At 43.0% G+C, this 17603-nt stretch overlaps 1 protein-coding gene across 6 annotated transcripts in view; it reads left to right on the forward strand.

Annotated features, from left to right (window-relative positions):
* The window catches only part of rbfox1 (RNA binding fox-1 homolog 1), a 301331-nt gene that overhangs the window by 125622 nt on the left and 158106 nt on the right, over positions 1-17603 (forward strand). For all 6 annotated transcript variants that reach the window (XM_036147728.1, XM_036147725.1, XM_036147729.1 and 3 more), the window contains exon 2: positions 8184-8293. In XM_036147728.1, coding sequence (XP_036003621.1) covers positions 8184-8293 — 110 coding nt within the window. The remainder of the gene's footprint in view (positions 1-8183; positions 8294-17603) is intronic.

Consider the following 17603-nt stretch of genomic DNA (forward strand, 5'->3'; position numbering starts at 1 on the left):
GGTTGATTCAAACTGATGCTAACATGTTTTTCTATGTTTGATAAAATCCCGCTTTCCAACTTCATCAAGGAAAATAAACAACTCGGACTCTGAGGATCCTGACTTCCTGAAGTCTGGATTTTAGGTTGTATTTCTCCACCGCTAAATGGAAACTGTTTTGCCAAAATCTGCACATAATAATTAAAGTAATGATCTTCATATTAATTCATTTGGTTTGTTTTCATGCAGCAAGTTTTTACGTTGCAGGTTTATCTTTTAGTTTGTACATGCTATGAACAGATTTTCTATTGGAATAAATTATTTTTAGACTAGGAGTGTTTTTATTAATGATTTTGGAGACAACTCTGGAGATGCAGCACTGTTTATTAGAAAAAGATAAAAAAAAAAGTATATATTTTATCATGGTTTTTTTTAGATGCCGACTCTGTAAGATCAAGACTTTTGCAGCAATCAATGCAGCATCTCTGATGGATTGAATGTGATGCATTTTCCTGATTGCATAAGTCATGCAGACATAATAAATAGCTGCAAAAAAAAATCTCATTTCATCTACCTTTTATGTTTCATTCTTAACAAAAAAAGTTCCTTAAATGTTGAAGTTTAAGCGTCGAGAATAATTCATAAACAGATTAAATCGTGAAATACAGGTAGCAGCAGCAGGCTTGAAGCTCCCCATACATGTTTGCACTGAAAAAAGATTTCTAAAACAGAAAAGCTTTGACTTTTAGCCAAAAGAAAATTGAACCAGACTCAAGTAGACATCACTCTCCTAATAAAACAATACGTTCACCTTCCCTGGTTCTGCTCTAGCAGGTGTTTTACACTGCTGGTCATTTGGGGGGGATGCCTCCAGTTAAACGCCATGAAATAAAAACTCTCGAGTTGTAGATAATGCAAAGTATTCACTGCAGGTTGCATTCCTCCAACCCTCCCTTTTAAAACACACACACACACACACACACACCAGAGCAACACACACTTTAATCACACAATTAATAATTAATCAGAGGCTGGGCTCAATGCTGTCAAGTCTGCAGATGAGAGAACACCCAACTGCTGAGAGGGGCTGTAAAAAAAAAAAAAAAAGGCAGGATTAACAGTGGAAAGAAGCGTTATCGTGAACCACTAAGCAACATGTCACCGGTTTGCGCTCGATTTTATTAAATGGGAGAAAAATACAGATGCTCCTCCAGTGGTACAAGCACGAGAAGCTGAATGCATTTTTAATAACCGAGAGTAAATAAATAAATAAGTGAAAACCCCACCGGCTCCACACTTCTGCAGAGTTTGTGAGGGGGAAAATTAAGCTGTCCCTTTTATGTGACATTTTCTACATGCAAATCTAGCAAATTTGATTATGTGCTCTATTCGCTGCATGTAAACACCATTAATAACAGCCTAACAAACTGGTTGAGGAAGAATGGGTCAGGGATGAGGCTCTGCGTTACACCCTCTGCAGTGATTGATCTCGGAGCATCACAGCCCTCCGAAATTGATCAACAAACTGCGATCATTTTGCTCAGCTTACTTATTCCGAGTGATGTGTTAAATATTTTTCCAATGGTGTTACGGCGGCGCGGCTCAAAAGGTGACGGCTCCGCGCGCTCTGTTTTCTCTTTGGGGCTCTCTGGGTGTTGCAGCAGAGAGCCGCGTGTTTACCCAGCTGTAATTACAACATGCACGGTGACCTCATTCTGCTGTGTCAGTCGCTGTAATGTATAGCCCCCGATGTTGAACTGCAAAGAAAAACAGTGTGCAATTATTTTCAATATGCTGACTACATTCTCGGCATGATTTTTTTTAAAATTTATTTATTTATTTATTTTTAGACGTGGCCATGAGGGCAGATCAGAATTTGATATAAGTGCCGGTGCTCCTATTCATCTGACAAGGCCTCTCTGCCTTAATACGCATTCAATAATGTGAAATGATATGAGCTGTAGGAGCTCATTGACTGTGCTCTCAGGGTCTTGTGGTGTCTCTTTCTCAGCCTGCATCATGCCCCTTATCTGTTTCTCCTGCTCACACACACACACACACACACACCCAGAAGGAACAAAAAAAAAAAAAAAAGGGGAAAAGTGGGGAGGGGGGCTTGAACTGCAGATAGCAACAGCAGTGGAGCAATCACACCGAAGCAATGCCCCCCACGCCTGGCCCATTAATAACAGTAATACGCACACTGCGCCCGAGCCAGCGCTGCCGAAAGCACCGCTGACACTTTAATGGGCATTTTTTACTTTTGTTTTTAAATAATGCATGCGCTTCTTGTCAGCACTGCTCCACTCCACCCACCCCCGGTGTGCCTTGCTGCTGCATTCCTTTGTGCAGAAATTACAATGGAGACCTGTGTTTTCTGTGCTGCATTCATCACATACACGGGGACATCAGCGTGCACTACATCACACTCTTGGGGGACGAGTGTTGGAGGGGTGGGCTCGCGTGGCCCGCCTGTGTGTGTGTGTGTGTGTGTGTTTGTGTTTGTGTGTTTGCTTGTGAAGGGCCCTCATTGGCGCTGAGCTAATTTAGAGTGTCTTAGTGACGGCGAACCGTGAGGCTCGGTGCCGGTGAACATGACTTATGAAGGAGTCTGGATGCTCTTCACATGTTAAGGCTGTTGTGGATCTGTCAAACTAATGACTTTCTGATCTGGATGTCTGCCATGACTTTAAATAATATACAAAATGATTCAAAGATTTAAAAAAGAAAAAAGCATTCACTCAGCTGTATTTCACTCAGATCAACACAGATTGTGTTCAGTGCTGCTTGTAGAGGGAAGCGACCAAAGGTTTAGTCAATCCCAGATGAAACTCTCAGCCTGGTGCTATCTGACAGTTCTGTGTGAAGGAAGTTTGGACACCTGTAGATCAAGTTTATGCCACTTTTACCGAGGTCTATCACTTTAATGTCGTTGCTCGGACTGCAGGTTTTAAAGCTTTATAAAGACTAAGCAGCAGCAGATCCGGCTGCAGAAACACTGCAAAAACGGAACTAGAAATAAGTAAAATGTTCTTACAGTTAGTGTATTTGTCCTTGATTTGAGCAAGTAAATAAGGTGATTTGCCAATGGAATAAGATTTCTGCAGTTAAAATAGGAACATTTCATCTCAATCATCTTATTTCAAGTGCAGGATGTCTAACTATCTTATTTTAGGGGTTAAAATACTCATTCAATTGGCAGATAATCTTTAGCCTCGTGAGACCATCCTGATCTCGCGAGCTTTCAAGGTTTCACTCGCAGATCAGTCTGGCTACTCTCCGTTAAAGAAAATTTGAAGCCGTTCACCAAACGAACGTCCAATCAGCGTTGGCTTTGAGGCGGGTTGCGGTGTGACGCAACGGGAAGCGCGTCAGTTCAGTCTAAAGAACATGGCGGCTTCAGCCGATGAAACTAGCGTTAGCGTGGCTATCGAGCAAGTTTTATCGGAATTACAGAGTATTTCTTTGCTGAGCTAACGAGCCTTTACCTGCAGCAGCAAGAGTAGCTTGGCTTGTGGTTGTGTTTTCGTCGTCGCTCGTAACAGAGCGACGACGACGACAAAGCATGTTGACGAGTACGTCATATGCTTCGTTGATCTGATTGGTTTATTTGGCCCGTCTATCACCAACATAGGCCAATCAGCTAACCAGTATTTTCGCCCCTTCCCAAAATTACTTCAACGGAAGGTTTCCAGATGGATATGCGAAGCAAATCTATCTGGCGGCATCAGGTTAGATAATCTTATTTACCTGCCCAAATCAAGGATAAATACACTAACTGTAAGAACATTTTACTTATTTTTTGATCCGTTTTTGCAGTGAACAAATGTTAGAGGGAGGCGTTCCATTTTTCTTAGAGGGGCACATTTTTTTTTTTTTTTTCAAATGTATATGCTTGTGGCTGAGGAGTGGCTCTGTCACAACTACTTAGAGTGATCAGAAAAATGATCTCAATAAAATCCCAAAATCTAAAAAAAAAAGAGAGAATTGAAAAAAGCAATAATGTCTTCAGTGTTGCCAGATTGGGTGAGTTTACACGCATTTGGGCTTCTTTTGAACACACCGAGCTGAAAAAATAAAAATACGGCTTATGGGCAGGTTTTAAAAATTTGGGAAACTCTTCACAACATTTGGCAGGTTTTTAGAAATACTTTATAGCTAAATATATCAAAATAGTTGTAATTATCATTCTCTGTCACACAAATTGTGTAAATCTTTCTGTCATTTTATTAGGTATTTTTTTTTAATGTTTATAATCTGTCAAACCTTACATTGTCAATAAATAAATAAATAAATAAGTGTCACTATTAAATTAAACTGGTCAACTTTTTAAACATGGGTTCAGGTCTACTGATCAATTTATAAGTGTTCCATGGCTAAGAGAAACGTTAGATGAGCGAGAAATGATTTTTTAGTGTATTTAAGCTGGAAAGTGTCAGATCTGGCAACGCTGAGAGAAGCATTGTGTCCTTTATGCCTCAAAAGTCGGGCATAAACGCGGGCGCTGATGTCAGGCTGACCACTGACTGAAGTAGACATTCATATAGGAGCAGCTGAGGACGACACGGATCAGAACAACGCAGGGTTCCCTTCTGCCTGCAACTAAACGCAGGTTCCTTTCATTTGGTTCAGTTTCTCTGCTCGGTTCTGCTCCCTGTGCTCCTCGCTGCCTTAGCTAACCCTACGAATGTCTGACACGCGGACTCCCTCTAGCTAGCATGTTGCCTTCAGTGATTGGTTGAATTGTGTTATTGACAAATCGACGAAGGAATATTACAAAGTTGGCCACCAAAACAAAAACTAAACCCAGCTTCTAGTGCAGGGCGGGCAGACAGACTGGCTGGGAAAGACCTACGGTTCTGTCAGGATTCTGCTTTACGAGCCAACATCTGAAGTCTGGGAATCCAGAAACCTTGCTGGGGTGTTCTGATAAATCTGAGTCTGAGAACATGGTTCTTAACTGGAAAAAAGGGGGAGTTCCTCCTCCAGGTCAGGGGTGATGGTCGGACTCAAGCGGAGGGCTTAAAGGATTTTGTAATCTTATTTATAAGGGACGGTAGGATGGAGCGGGGCTTTGGCTGCTTTCTCCATAAGACGCCCGGGCTCGGCCCTACGCCTGCTCTGTGTCTGCCGTCTCTGTCCTTGGAAAAGAAGAAGCTGCTGCCAACACCGTCAGGAAAAGGGGAACTGTGTCATTTTGGACATTTGTGCCCACCCCCCAGTCCTGTAACTCTGCTTGCATGGTGCAAATGATGCTCAACACGCTGGAGGAGTCCAGCAGGGATAAAACCTGAATGCGGCTCCAGTTTTGTAGGCAAATGTACACTGCAAAAAAATAACTCAAGGTAAGTAAAATGTTCTTGAAATTTGTGCATTTTTACTTGATTTCAGCAGGTAAATAAGACTATTTGCCAATAGAATAAGATTTTTGCACTTAAAATAAGGACAACTCATCTCCATCATCTTATTTCAAGTGCAGGATATCTAATTATCTTATTTTATGGGTAAAAATACTTATTCCATTGGCAAATGGTGTCATTTAGCTGCTCAAATCAAGGAATAATATACTAATTTTAAGAAGATTCTACTTACCTTTAGTTCCCTTTTTGCAGTGTACAGTGACCATAACCCCAGAGGGAACGTCTGTGGCTGAATGTTTCATAAGCCTCAATAAAGCTTGTGTTCTCCTGCTACTAATTAGCAGGTACACACTGCAAAAACGGATCTAAAAATAAGTAAAATGTTCTTAAAGTTAGTGTATTTATCCTTGATTTGGGCAGGTAAATAAGACTATCTGCCAATGGAGCGAGTATTTTTACCCCTAAAATAAGATAACTGCACTTGAAATAAGATGATGGAGATGAATTGTTCCTATTTTAAGTGCAAAAATCTTATTCCATTGGCAAATCATCTTATTTACCTGCTCAAATCAAGGACAAACACACCGATTTTAAGAACATTTTACTTATTTCTAGTTCCATTTTTGCAGTGTAGATTTATTCTTTAGTCGAGGCGGTTTGGATATCTTACCAGGACGCCTCCTTTTGGAGAACTTCCAGGGTTAGGGTCCTACTGGGCGCTGACCCGGCAGGAGACCCACACCTTCCTGCAGGCACTATGGGGACACCCTGGGAACCCCCAGGAGGACCTGGGGGGGGGGGGGGGTGTGACACTCGGAGACCCCCTGGTTATGAGAGCAACGGCATCCTGAAATGTTATTAGCAGAATGTTCAAAACCTTTGAACCTTTAAAGCGTTTTAGCTGCTTCTTCCAAGAATAAGTTCTGAAACAACTGATTTTTATGCAAAGTTGATGTGAAGTTAAAGCAGCAGGACGAAGCTGAGCTCATTGCCTCCTGCAGTTTTAACGTAAGCAGACGTGCAGCGGAGCCGGAGGAACACTTTGAGCAGCAAAAGAAGTGGCTGATGAACTTTACTGAGACCCGTTTAAAGGCAAATCAATTCAAAAATGCTAAATAAAATCAAAGCTTTTGGTTCAAACTTCTTTGTTTCGGTTGTTTTTAACTGTACAGTATCACAGTTATTCAGTAAAATATAAAACAACAAGATGACACTTATTTTTTTTGCTAAAGTCTGACTTAAAAAACATAAAATATTTAATATTCATCCTCAGCTCACATTTATGTTTCCCATAGAGGCATCTATGTCTCTGCAGGCTGCAGATTTAGCCACAATTAAACTGATTACAAAGACATTTAAAGCTGTTTGTTAAAGAGAAAACTTTCTGGGCTTTTTCCACTTAAAATTACATTTTTACAAATGAAGGCAAATAAACTAAAGCTGCAGGTAATTCCAGTCTGTGGAGCAGTCTTTAGGTTAGAGCAGATCAATAATAAAATAAGGTTTTAGAGGGGAAAGAGTAAGAAAACGCCTCTAGACACAAGCTATAGAATATAAAGGATTTTATTTGATCAAAGCAAATGTGACTTTAAAATGAAATGTCGTGTTTGTTTCATCCCTGAATTTCAACAATAATGTCTGAAGGTTTAAATTAAAATGAAAAAAAAAACTGCTGCTACATCTCGTTGTTTATCATTTAAATACTTCCTGTATGTTAAATATACACTAGCGTGGCAGAATATAGTTCACTATATTGGGTTAAACAACTGAGTTTGGTGGAAAAACAACCATAAATGTGCTTTATTATTACATCACAACATGGATGAAACTCTCATGTTTCCTGCACACCTGCTGCAAGGTGCAAAACAGTGAGGCTGCTACTTCCTCAGCAATCATTAAATCTGGGATCACACAGGTCCTGCAATCAGAACCAGGTCCATGTTTTCATTCTGGATGGTTCAGACGGGGGACTTAGTGCCCCAACGTGACGTTTAAGGAGCGAGGTGGAGGCATTTTAGGTTCCTGGAGTCTGAATCTGCAGCTTGCACAGCACCACGTTGAATATTGCGTCTCAGTTCTGTTGGAAACTGCAGAAAGTTTTGCAGAACTGTTCTCTCACTTTGCAGCAGCTGTTCACAGTCGAAACAGAACATCATTTATTGTTGCCTCCGTGAGCGGTGCAGAGTTCAGGAGCCTTCGAGTTCAACTTTTACATAAATATTAACACCGCCCGTTTCGAGCACAACTTGTTTTTGGGCTAAAACCCTGATTCAGAGTCCAGACTCTGCCTGTCGTATAAACCAGGAGGTTTCAAGGTTTTATCAGACTGAAAGATTTATCAGCTGGTCCTGGAGCTCGCCGAGGAACTCGGGCTGCCTCTGTAAAGTTCACCCTCAGCCCGGCGTCGATGCAAAACTCTGAGGTGTTGCCTCCCACAGGAGCCCCGAGTCAAAATGATGAAGGAAAGTTATTGAACTAAAGAGGAAATGTTTTAATGTGATGGTATTTGTCGTGATGCGTGAGGATTTGGGTTGAGCCCGCAATTCGGTCGCTCTCTGTGCCACCTTTCATTGATTTCAGAAAAACTATCTATGTGTATTTGTCATTACATATAAGGTCAATAAACAGCTAAAATCAATGCTTATAACAATCGATGTTGCATTCTCTATTATTCCGCTTCCTGCACAATGATTTCCTTTGATTTAATTTGCTGCGTGTTGTTTTTTTTCCCTCCATCTCCCCCCTCTGTGCAGAGTGTCTCGCCGCTGGAGTGCATGCAGTCGCCCCTTGCTGCTGCTTGTCCGTTTCAATGACGTGTTGCCGTGTTTCTCTGTGTCCCTGCAGGAAACACGTTGTGTAAGTCAGGAAGCATTGCCGTCTTCGGGAACGTGGTGTACAGCGGCCTGCTGAACGAGCACCTCTGGCATTTGGGAGTGCCCCTCTTTACGAGACTGGTAAGAGCAGCTGGGCCCCTCTGTGCACACTTACCTCCGTTTTGTCGAAAGATGTCCTGCAGACATCAGGTGTGGGATTCCCAGAAGCCTGTAATGGGCTGTTTGAAGGTCGCTCTGCTGACATCTTGGTGAACGTTGGATCCTGCGTGCAGGACGTCGCAGCAGGTCCTCTGCTGTGGGTTTATGGCAAAAAAAAACCACCTGATCTTAGCATTTTATGTCCTGAAAGTCCTGTTTAAATGCTGTTGCATCTTTCGAGGCTCAAAAAGCAGATTTTTTATTTTTTTTCCTCCAGTGGTAGAGAATGGGGTTGAGTGAATAATTCAGGATGTTTGGTTAAATAATTACATGGTTTTAATGAAGAACTAGAGCAGTGGAAGCTTACGTTAACAATTAATGACAAACGTCTAAACTCTGATTGTTGAAGGGAAACCGAACGTTTTACCCTCCCGCCTGTCGCTGCTGGAATGTGAGCTGCTGCAATGCAGGAGGAGGAATCTCACAGCAATTTTCCCAAAGAAAAAGAAATTCAGCACGACCCCCTTTTTTTTTTTTTTTTTTTTTTTTTTTCCCTTCTCGTTAATTACCCTCTTTCCAAGCGGGTTGCAAGTTTTTTATCAATGTTTGTTATTGATTCAATCTGTCGCTGTAGCTGTCATTTAGGAGTCAGGAATTAGTGTTGATTGGTGCACGAGGGTTGCATATAATTGGGTTACATTAAACAGATAATTCAGCTGATCTCATAAATGTCTGATGTGAAGGCTTGTTTGATTATCAATTAATGTCAAACAGAGATGCAAGAGGCTGTCTGGATTCCAGTTGGGCTTTGGCTTCCAAATAAAAACAAACCTCACGACTGTGTAAGTCTGTCTGCAGCAGCAAAATATACGTCTGATGTAACACAAGCGCTGATAAATGTGGTGCAGACCTGAGGAACAGACGCGCTGACGTTACCGTAAAGCTTTGTTTGGGAGTTATGTCTTGTTGCTCTGTCATAAACTTGCTCAGAAATGTCTCATACGTTCAGGTTACACGCCTGCTGATGATGAAATCATCAATTAAAGGTTCATCCAGCACGTAAACACGCTAAATAAACTCACTGCTGTCAGCTGACCCTTTGAAACGATTGTCCCCGTAAACCACAGAAACCACAGAGGATGTCTTTGCTGTTATTTTAGCTGTAGTTAGCTGTAGGGTTGGTGGATCTACTCCGGCATCGAGCAAGCGAGGCACCGACAAAACCCGGCGAGGCTTCGATTTATACCAGTAACCCAAAGGTAAGGGCAGAGAAACAAAGACAAATATCTGTGGATGTTGTTGATGACTGCTTGTCAGACTCTCAGCTCCTGCCATTGACGGAAATTATTGGGTTATATTTTATGCATGAAACAGATCTGCCCTAAATGTCTCCGTTAGCACCAGCAATCCCCCCCAGAAAACAGCACTTAATGTTTTTCCAAAGCGGGCTGCGCGCCGGTTAAGTTGCTGAGGTAACAAGCGGCCTCTTTAAAGTCAAACGTCTCCTAGGCGTCAACATCACTCAGCAGCAAACCCGCATCGACTCGTCTGAGCGCGACCTCTGAGAGTGAAGGACAAGATCAGGTCTTAGGTGGTTTAAAATCAGCGGGTTAAGATGTGCAAGAGCGAGATTCTCATTGCATCACTTTTAGATAAGCTGCCGCAGCGCAGGTCTAACTTTATCTGAGTCTTGAAACATCGGATCATCCTTGGAGATATTTTGGGTTTGTTGTCTCACTTTAGTCTAAAAAAAAAAACAAACTCTGCCATCATCTGAGCTGTTTGGCTTTTACGTCGGCCTGTAACCCCTTCTGGCTTTCAAAGGTCATCGTTAACCACCTCGATATGAACACTTGTGTTGTTAAGTATCCACTCAGGTGCCATTAAACTGCAGCAGAAGAAGATAAAACATGAAAGGTCTGGCCCCGTAATGTAAAACTGTTACACAAAAACGACCAATTAGGCAGATAATTATGACGAGGGGGAAAGAAGTTTAACCAACTACGGCAAAGTAGAAGTTTATCTGCTTGTTTTACCGCAGCGGGTAAAATTACGTCGCTTTTCAGGTAATAAAATGTTTGACGGGGATATCATTGAAAAGTTAAATTATCAAACGGACTTTAATTATAAAAAATTAAATTTGACAACAATAACTTCTAGTTTCAAAACATGAGTTTGTTTCAGGCTCTAAAATTATGTTTAAAGTTAGTCTGAACCATTTCATAAAACGCGTATTTTCTTAAAATCCGATTATGGTGGAAGATCTAAAGAAAATAGATGACAATTTGAGATAATTTTGAATTAAACATTGTTATTTCTGCTATCCTGGTAATTGCAAATTAACCAAAGGAGCTTCTGCAGCTACAGGATGTTTCATTTATTTAGTGATTTATATGCTCTTTGAATAAACTACCTAGAATCCTTGAAACCAGGTAAAACCAAATTGGTACAAATTGAGATTTATTCTTTGTCCTGTTTTTTTTGTTTTGTAGGAACATCAAAGTATTATTGTTAACTCTTAATAAATTTATTTCCCCCTTGGAAGCAGAATAGTTAGCAGGATAGTTTATTGTTACAGACTATGGTCTGCGCCTTTGAGAAAACAATATCTAGAACTACATTTCTCATTTTGTTTTCCTGTTGATATTTACCGGCATTAACTGACATTTAGCTGCAGAAATTTATCTAACCTGAAACATTTTCACACGTTTATTTTGTAAAACATAAAGCTAACCAAAAGTTGTGAAGACATCAGATATTATTGTATAAACTGGTGGCATTTCGCATCCAAGAGACAACCACTCCAGTGTTGCACTATGGGAAACGTAGGCTCCAGTGTTTCTGGAGCTGTGCCCAGAGTAATGGCTGCAACTCGAGATTTCTCATTCCTAGTGGTTTAACTATTTCTCGTTAATCTGTCCCTCTCAAGTCCCCCAACTTTATTGGAATTTGCTGCTAAATTGCTGGTGTGTCTCTAAACTTTTTTCATGAATTATGCATTTAGCATAAAATCACTCCCTGCCCCCGGAGTCATAAAGCAGTCAGGCCGCAACACAGAGAGGAGATTTTTATTCTTAAATCAGTGTCTCCGAAGGTCCCTTTGAAATAATCGACAGAAATCGAATAAAGAGAAACGGATTGTGACGCTGCGGAAGCCTGATTTCTGGCCTCCAGAACACAAAGTGATCCGAGTTATTAGCGGTTCAACAGTGATGGCTCCAGAGCAGCAGGGATCCAGAGCAAACACGAGCGCGCAAAGACAAAAATAAGCATAATTAGCATCGCACACAAACGAGCGGAGTGAAAAAATTAGCTTCAACTCAGAAGAAAAATATTAGAAGCTAATTATTTTTTTGGTTGTACCTTTGTGGGAAAACATGTAAACAAGTCTTACTTTAGACATCTACATGAGCACAGAGGCCGTAAGGGCAGCCTAGCTCCTGCTGCGGTGGCGTTAACGTCCTCTGCACCCCCTCCCCGGCCGCCGAGGAGCAGCGGCGCTCACCGCGAAAGCTCCGGCGTCTTGCTGCGACAGGAAGGTGCGGCCTTGTGTGGCGCTCCTGCCTCCGACACACCGGGCCCGCCAGGCGGTGGGATCAGCATGACGCGCCGGGAGCCTTCACAACCCCAACACACGGACCCTAATTACTGCACAGCCCTGCCAGTTTGTACCCTTAGGCCAGTTCTGACTGCTCAATGCCAAGATGTAAACACTGCATTATTAACACTACATACAGTCTGAGCACAGAGCTATATTTAATGTACTTTTTTTGTATGTCTACACGGAGGCATTACATCACAGGGATTGTTTACGTGCAGCGGCGTACAATGAATTTATTGTCTCCCAGACAGATTGTTGCAGAATCACCAGATGGATGATTTGCAGCTTGTGGTCTAATGTATGCCTACAAATGATGTTTAATGATATCTTCCAGGGATGGAAGCGAAACATCGCCATTTTCAAGGCTAAATGTACAGTCTGTGTCAGAAAGCTGGAGACGCAGAATTAGGTAACGTCACGTTGTTTAGTTATTGGCTGTCGGGGCGCCTCGGTGCTATAACCCAGTTTCTTTTTCGCCTTTGCAGTAAGTCAGAGCAGAAAGCCGAAGCCATCACTAATTCAAGCGTTTCTTTTTTTTTTTTAAATGTTAAAAGCCTCTCATGTTTAATCCCAAATTCAACTCGTGTGTGGGAACGCCGCAGCTGCTGCAAGGATAACTGCAGCTTTTTCTGCTCTTATTTACTTCTTCATGTTTTTTTTTCTGTTTATAATAAAAAAAAAAAAAAAAAAAAAGGAAGCTTGGTCTTCTCTGATTGGTCGGTTTCACCGGCCTGAGCAAACAGGAATCATCTGGGGACGCTGGAACGGCAAGATGGGCTTCACAATGATCTCCACATGTCCGAAATATTTGCACATTTTTGCGCAGCTGTTCACCTAAAAGGATAAACAAGTGATTTATGTCTGATCCAGTCCTTGTTTAAAGGACTTTGGTTTGGTGGAAAGTTTAAATCTTAAGTCTGTGCTGCTGCTAAGGTGTGGGAACCCCTGATCTAAACAAAAACAGGACAACTGGTTGTTTTTCTGCTGTTTTTTTTAAAGGAATAAAAGCTTTGTGTAAAACTTTATGTACTGAGAAAGAAAAGAATGATTCAGCTGTATTCTAGACAAATGTTGGTGTTCCTGTACGGTTGGGCGGCGCCGCAGTTTAATATCGAACTTTGGAAGGGAATCAGAAATGTATGCAGATGTTGTTCAGAGGCTGCATCTTCCACCTGCAAGAAGGTCAGATAAAATTTGGCCTTTTAATGATTTATTTTAAAGCCCCTTTTAATTCAAGGTGGAATGATTACAGAATATAATCCTTATTTTTATATCTAGGCTGAACACAAGTGTGAACTTAATAGGGATTTTCTTTAACGGTACCCGTGGTTCAGACCACAGCAGTCTCTGGTTAAATTCCTCTTTTTAGAAATTCTACACTTTATAAGGCCATCATTTGTCTTCTGTGATCATTGTAGTTAATTTAAATGGGTCAGTTTTTTTTCTGTTTGGGTTTAAAACACCATCCCTACAAACAATTTTAACAGAAATGAGTTCATCTCTGTTCCTGAAGGTTAACGATGAACTGATTTATCCGTCCTCAAGCTAGTTAGATGTGTCTGCGATCGCTTTCCTGTTGCACCCAGTGGTGAGAACCGTCTGATCCAATCTGGTACCCTGAGTTGAAAGTTAATTGGTTAGGATGCTCGGCTTCACTGTCCAGTGAATCCAGGTTTACGTCCGCATGGACTGGCAACCTTCCAGAAAGAAGCCAAATGTTTTCTAGAGGAAAGTTTAACGGGGTAGATGAGACGAAGCTTGAGCTGCTCGGCCTCGGTGACAATTATTGGTGAACGGAGGACTGAATCACCTGGCAGGCATGGTGGTGGCAGCATTATGGTCAGGGCCTGCTTTGCTCTGGTTAACTTCTCCTTTGCAAAACAGGAAACTTCACTCAGATCACCAAGTAGACTTAGGAAACTGTTCTTTCCAAACACAAAGGCAAGCTGGTTTTGGAAAGGATTAAACGTGGGCCAACCATGAGGTTCTGCAATGACCATCCCAAGCCAGCGCTGAAAAAAACAAGCAGTTTGAAGGAGCTCTACCATTTCAAACATCAGGAGCGCTCCATCACCTCGACGGGATTACGCAATAAGTTTATCTGAGCCTAAAAGAGATTCCTTATTTGACTTCTTGAATCCTTCCCTTCATTCTTTGCCACAGTGCCTCACAGATCCCTGGTCACTGTGAGGACGCTGCAGAAAGTTGCAGGAAGGACTGCAACTGGAACTGCAATCCTGCAGTCAGAATAAAAAAAAAAACATCTTTACCACAGAAATGTTAAAGAATATAAGGTAAATGGTCAAACAAGTTTAATGTTTTAGGATTTCGCCCAGGAGCCAGCTAGAGATGATGCATGCACCTCACTGCTGCAGAACATTGTGGAAAATTAATGTAACTTTAGTCACCATACAGTGTCTGCTTCTTGCAAACTTTGCATTACCTTTAAAAAAAAATGCCACACAGTTTTTGGATAACTTTTCATGATTGTTAAACATAAAGTTTACAAATAAATTCACTCAAAGTAAAGATTCCCAACGAGTGTAAGTGATTTATTTAGACTTCAGGAGGATGAGTGAGAATAACCAGAGTGCTGCAGCTTTCTGATCTTTGAGACGTATAATGGTCTCTAAGCTGCACGCAGAATGAGGGAAAACACAATTTTACACCTTAAAGGTCCAAGATGTAACCATCTTAAATAGAATAACGTTTAAATTGTAATGAAATAATGAATTACCATCATGGTGGTTGTGGAAAGCATGAAGGCCCATCAGCAAAACACTAAAAGGATCATTTCCAGTTGTTTTGACCGTGCCAAACACAGAATTTAGCACAGTCAGCAATAAAACTATCACTAATATAATACAAATATTTAACAAGTATTATTTTATATGGAGAATATTCCCTGAAACCTTCAGGCTTGAGAAGATATTAGACAAAGCCTTAAATAATAAAAGGTTATTGCAGGATATTTTTGTCGCGTTTGATGTAATCAAGTGGTTCAGATGTTTCTGGAGCGTGAAAGAAACAAAGAGGGGTGAAAAAGTTTTTTTTTTTTTGTTTCTCCCTGTAAAACCTTCCTGATGTGATGTATGTGGGATAGAAACATCGATTCCCACCTGTGGAGCTGATGAAGACACATAAAGAGATAAAACGAGCAGAGCTTCAGATCCTTTTCACCGGGTTGTAAAAGCGGGTCACTCCATAAAGTGAAGTGTGTGATTAGAGGAGAAAAAAAAAACCGACCCGGGAGGCTCAGGGTGGAGCTACGTCCCTTTCTGAGTTTCAGCCGACCTGCTGGGGCTCCCACCGGCCGAGCGGGGGCCCACAGCTTGATGAATGAGGACAAAGAGGCCGAACGTGCCATAAACAAGGCCCGGGGCTCGGCGGGGAGGCGGACGCGGCCGCTTGTTTCCTCTGGAGTCCTTCTAATGATGGGATCTCGGCGTAGTTTGGCAGCAGTAGTTCTGTACGTAGCGGTGTGCTGCAGAGCAGAGGTGAGACGGTCATGAAATATTCAGAGAGCAGATATGGAAGTCAGTGAAGATCGGACGTGGACGGACATTTTAGGCAAGCGCCGCACTCTGTGTGAGGCCCCGGCTTCCTCCTCTCTTTGAAAGCTCCATCTTTGTAATGGATGGCGGGATCTCCTGGGAGTGTCTAGACGATGGTGGGAAATCTAAATGCCTGGGAAAGCCGCTCGCATCCCTGGTAAGTAGTGTGGAGCGCGGGAAAAGTGCAACTCTGGGGTGGATGGGGAGGGTGACAGGAAGTAAGTAAGATCACATCTTCACCCCGATTAACTCCATCTTCACCCAAACGCCGTGTCCATGTGTGGCTGAAGGACGCCGGCGGGGTGGAGATGTGGGGATTATTCGCCCATAAATGGTTCCTGACTCTTATTTTCCAGCTTTCTCCCTCTAACCTCAGCTGCCCTCAGCAGCAGACCCCGGCGCTCTCCGTCTCCACCCTCACCACCCCTGCCTGTCTGCTCTCCACCCTCCTTCGCTCCCTCTGCCCCCCCCACCCCCCCAACCTCAGTTATTTATGAGCAAGACTTGAAATAGACTTCAGTATTTGATAAAAGCGTGATCTTTAATCTGAGTTGCCTGAGAAGTGCATTTCATTTTTATTTGCCGTCGCAGATTGATGGAGGAGTGTGGAGGTTATCCACTCTGTGATTGCTAATGTAAATCCATGGTGTTGTGCCGGACATGTAGAGGGATGTGCAGGACCCGTGCCTGTGCGGGGCGGCGGATTTTTCCTGCTACTGCGAGACGAGATAAGCTAAAAAAAAATAAATAAAAAAATCTGCCTCTGCAGTCAACCATTGTTTGGGTTTCTGCAAAACTACCGTCTGGATCTCCTGCAACTTCCATTTCACGTCTTACCGTTGGGTCGCGCTTTTTTTTTTTTTTCTTCCGGGGGAAGCGGGAAAAATAAAACGGGTGATAAATTCAAGGTGACAGTAACGCTGTAAGGCGGAGGGCCCCTCGCGTATCGGTTCGCTCAAATCCAGCCCCGGCTCCTTATGTGGCAATTACCGATGGGTAACATAACCCGAGTATATCTGCTCAGTTCATTACGGCGACGTTCTCTATAGCCGGCAAATGTTCTCTAAGATCCTACGGCAAATTAGTTCATCCCCCAGGACGCCTTTTATTGGACGATCCTGCGCCAGAGGATGCCGCAAAACCACTCTGGGCTCTCTGCAGCCCCGGCCTCGGATGCCACAGGGTTAATATTTAAAAAGCGTGAGCTCCCAGTCGTGTATTGATGATATGTTTTGAAAATTGCTGAGGCAGGCTCGTTGTTACAGCGCCGTGTAGAAGATAGCCAAGCCCTCCCTTCCCCTCCTATTCTCCGCCACTGCCGCCCCGTCCCTCCTTTATAGCCGCCAGATGGAAAACACACTAAAGCATGTAATGTAATCTAGCTTGGCACACGGAGGTATTTCACACCAACTTCATCTGGCCTCTGATCTGCCACAACACATCACCTGGAAGAAGAAAAAAAAAAAAGCTTTTTCCCAACCAAGAATCGCTCCTGGTCACTAACCCACGTGCTTCACTGACGGAGGAGGAGGAAGAGGAGGAGGAGGAGGAAGGAAAATGTTGGGGAGAGCATGTGATGAAGCTCAGCAGCTGAGAGGGGAAAACAAGTGGAAAATAGGCTGTGCCTTCCCTGACGCCTGGGCCAATTTTTTACGTTTTTCTTTCCTGATAACGCCCCCCCCCTCCCACACACACACACACACACACACACACACCTTCATTTCTTCTTTTATTCTTCTTCTCGTCAATGAACTAAAACTTCAGCACAACTCGTCTCAGTCACAGACGGCATGAAGAAGACAGAGGAGTGATCCGTTAGTCCTCCACCATCTCCAGTATCATCCTCACCCCTGCCACCCCCCCCCCTCCCCTGCAGAGATTTCCACCACCAGCTTCCTGCCCCCCTACCCTCCCTCCCTCCTCTCTGTCCCTAACCCAACCCCCCTACCCCCCCCCCTCCCCGGGACGCTGAATTTTACAGTACCGTCTGCAGGATCCCGGATTGTGCGGCGCACTCCTTTATGCAGAGCAACACAGCTCCGGTGGAGGAACGCTGGAGGCAGCTGTCAAGCGCAGGCTGCTGCTCCTGCTGCTCTAGTTGAGCCTCGGCGCCGTACCGACTGATTTCACATTCACC

This window comes from Fundulus heteroclitus, chromosome 16 (genome assembly GCF_011125445.2).
Source record: "Fundulus heteroclitus isolate FHET01 chromosome 16, MU-UCD_Fhet_4.1, whole genome shotgun sequence".
Classification (NCBI taxonomy): domain Eukaryota; kingdom Metazoa; phylum Chordata; class Actinopteri; order Cyprinodontiformes; family Fundulidae; genus Fundulus; species Fundulus heteroclitus.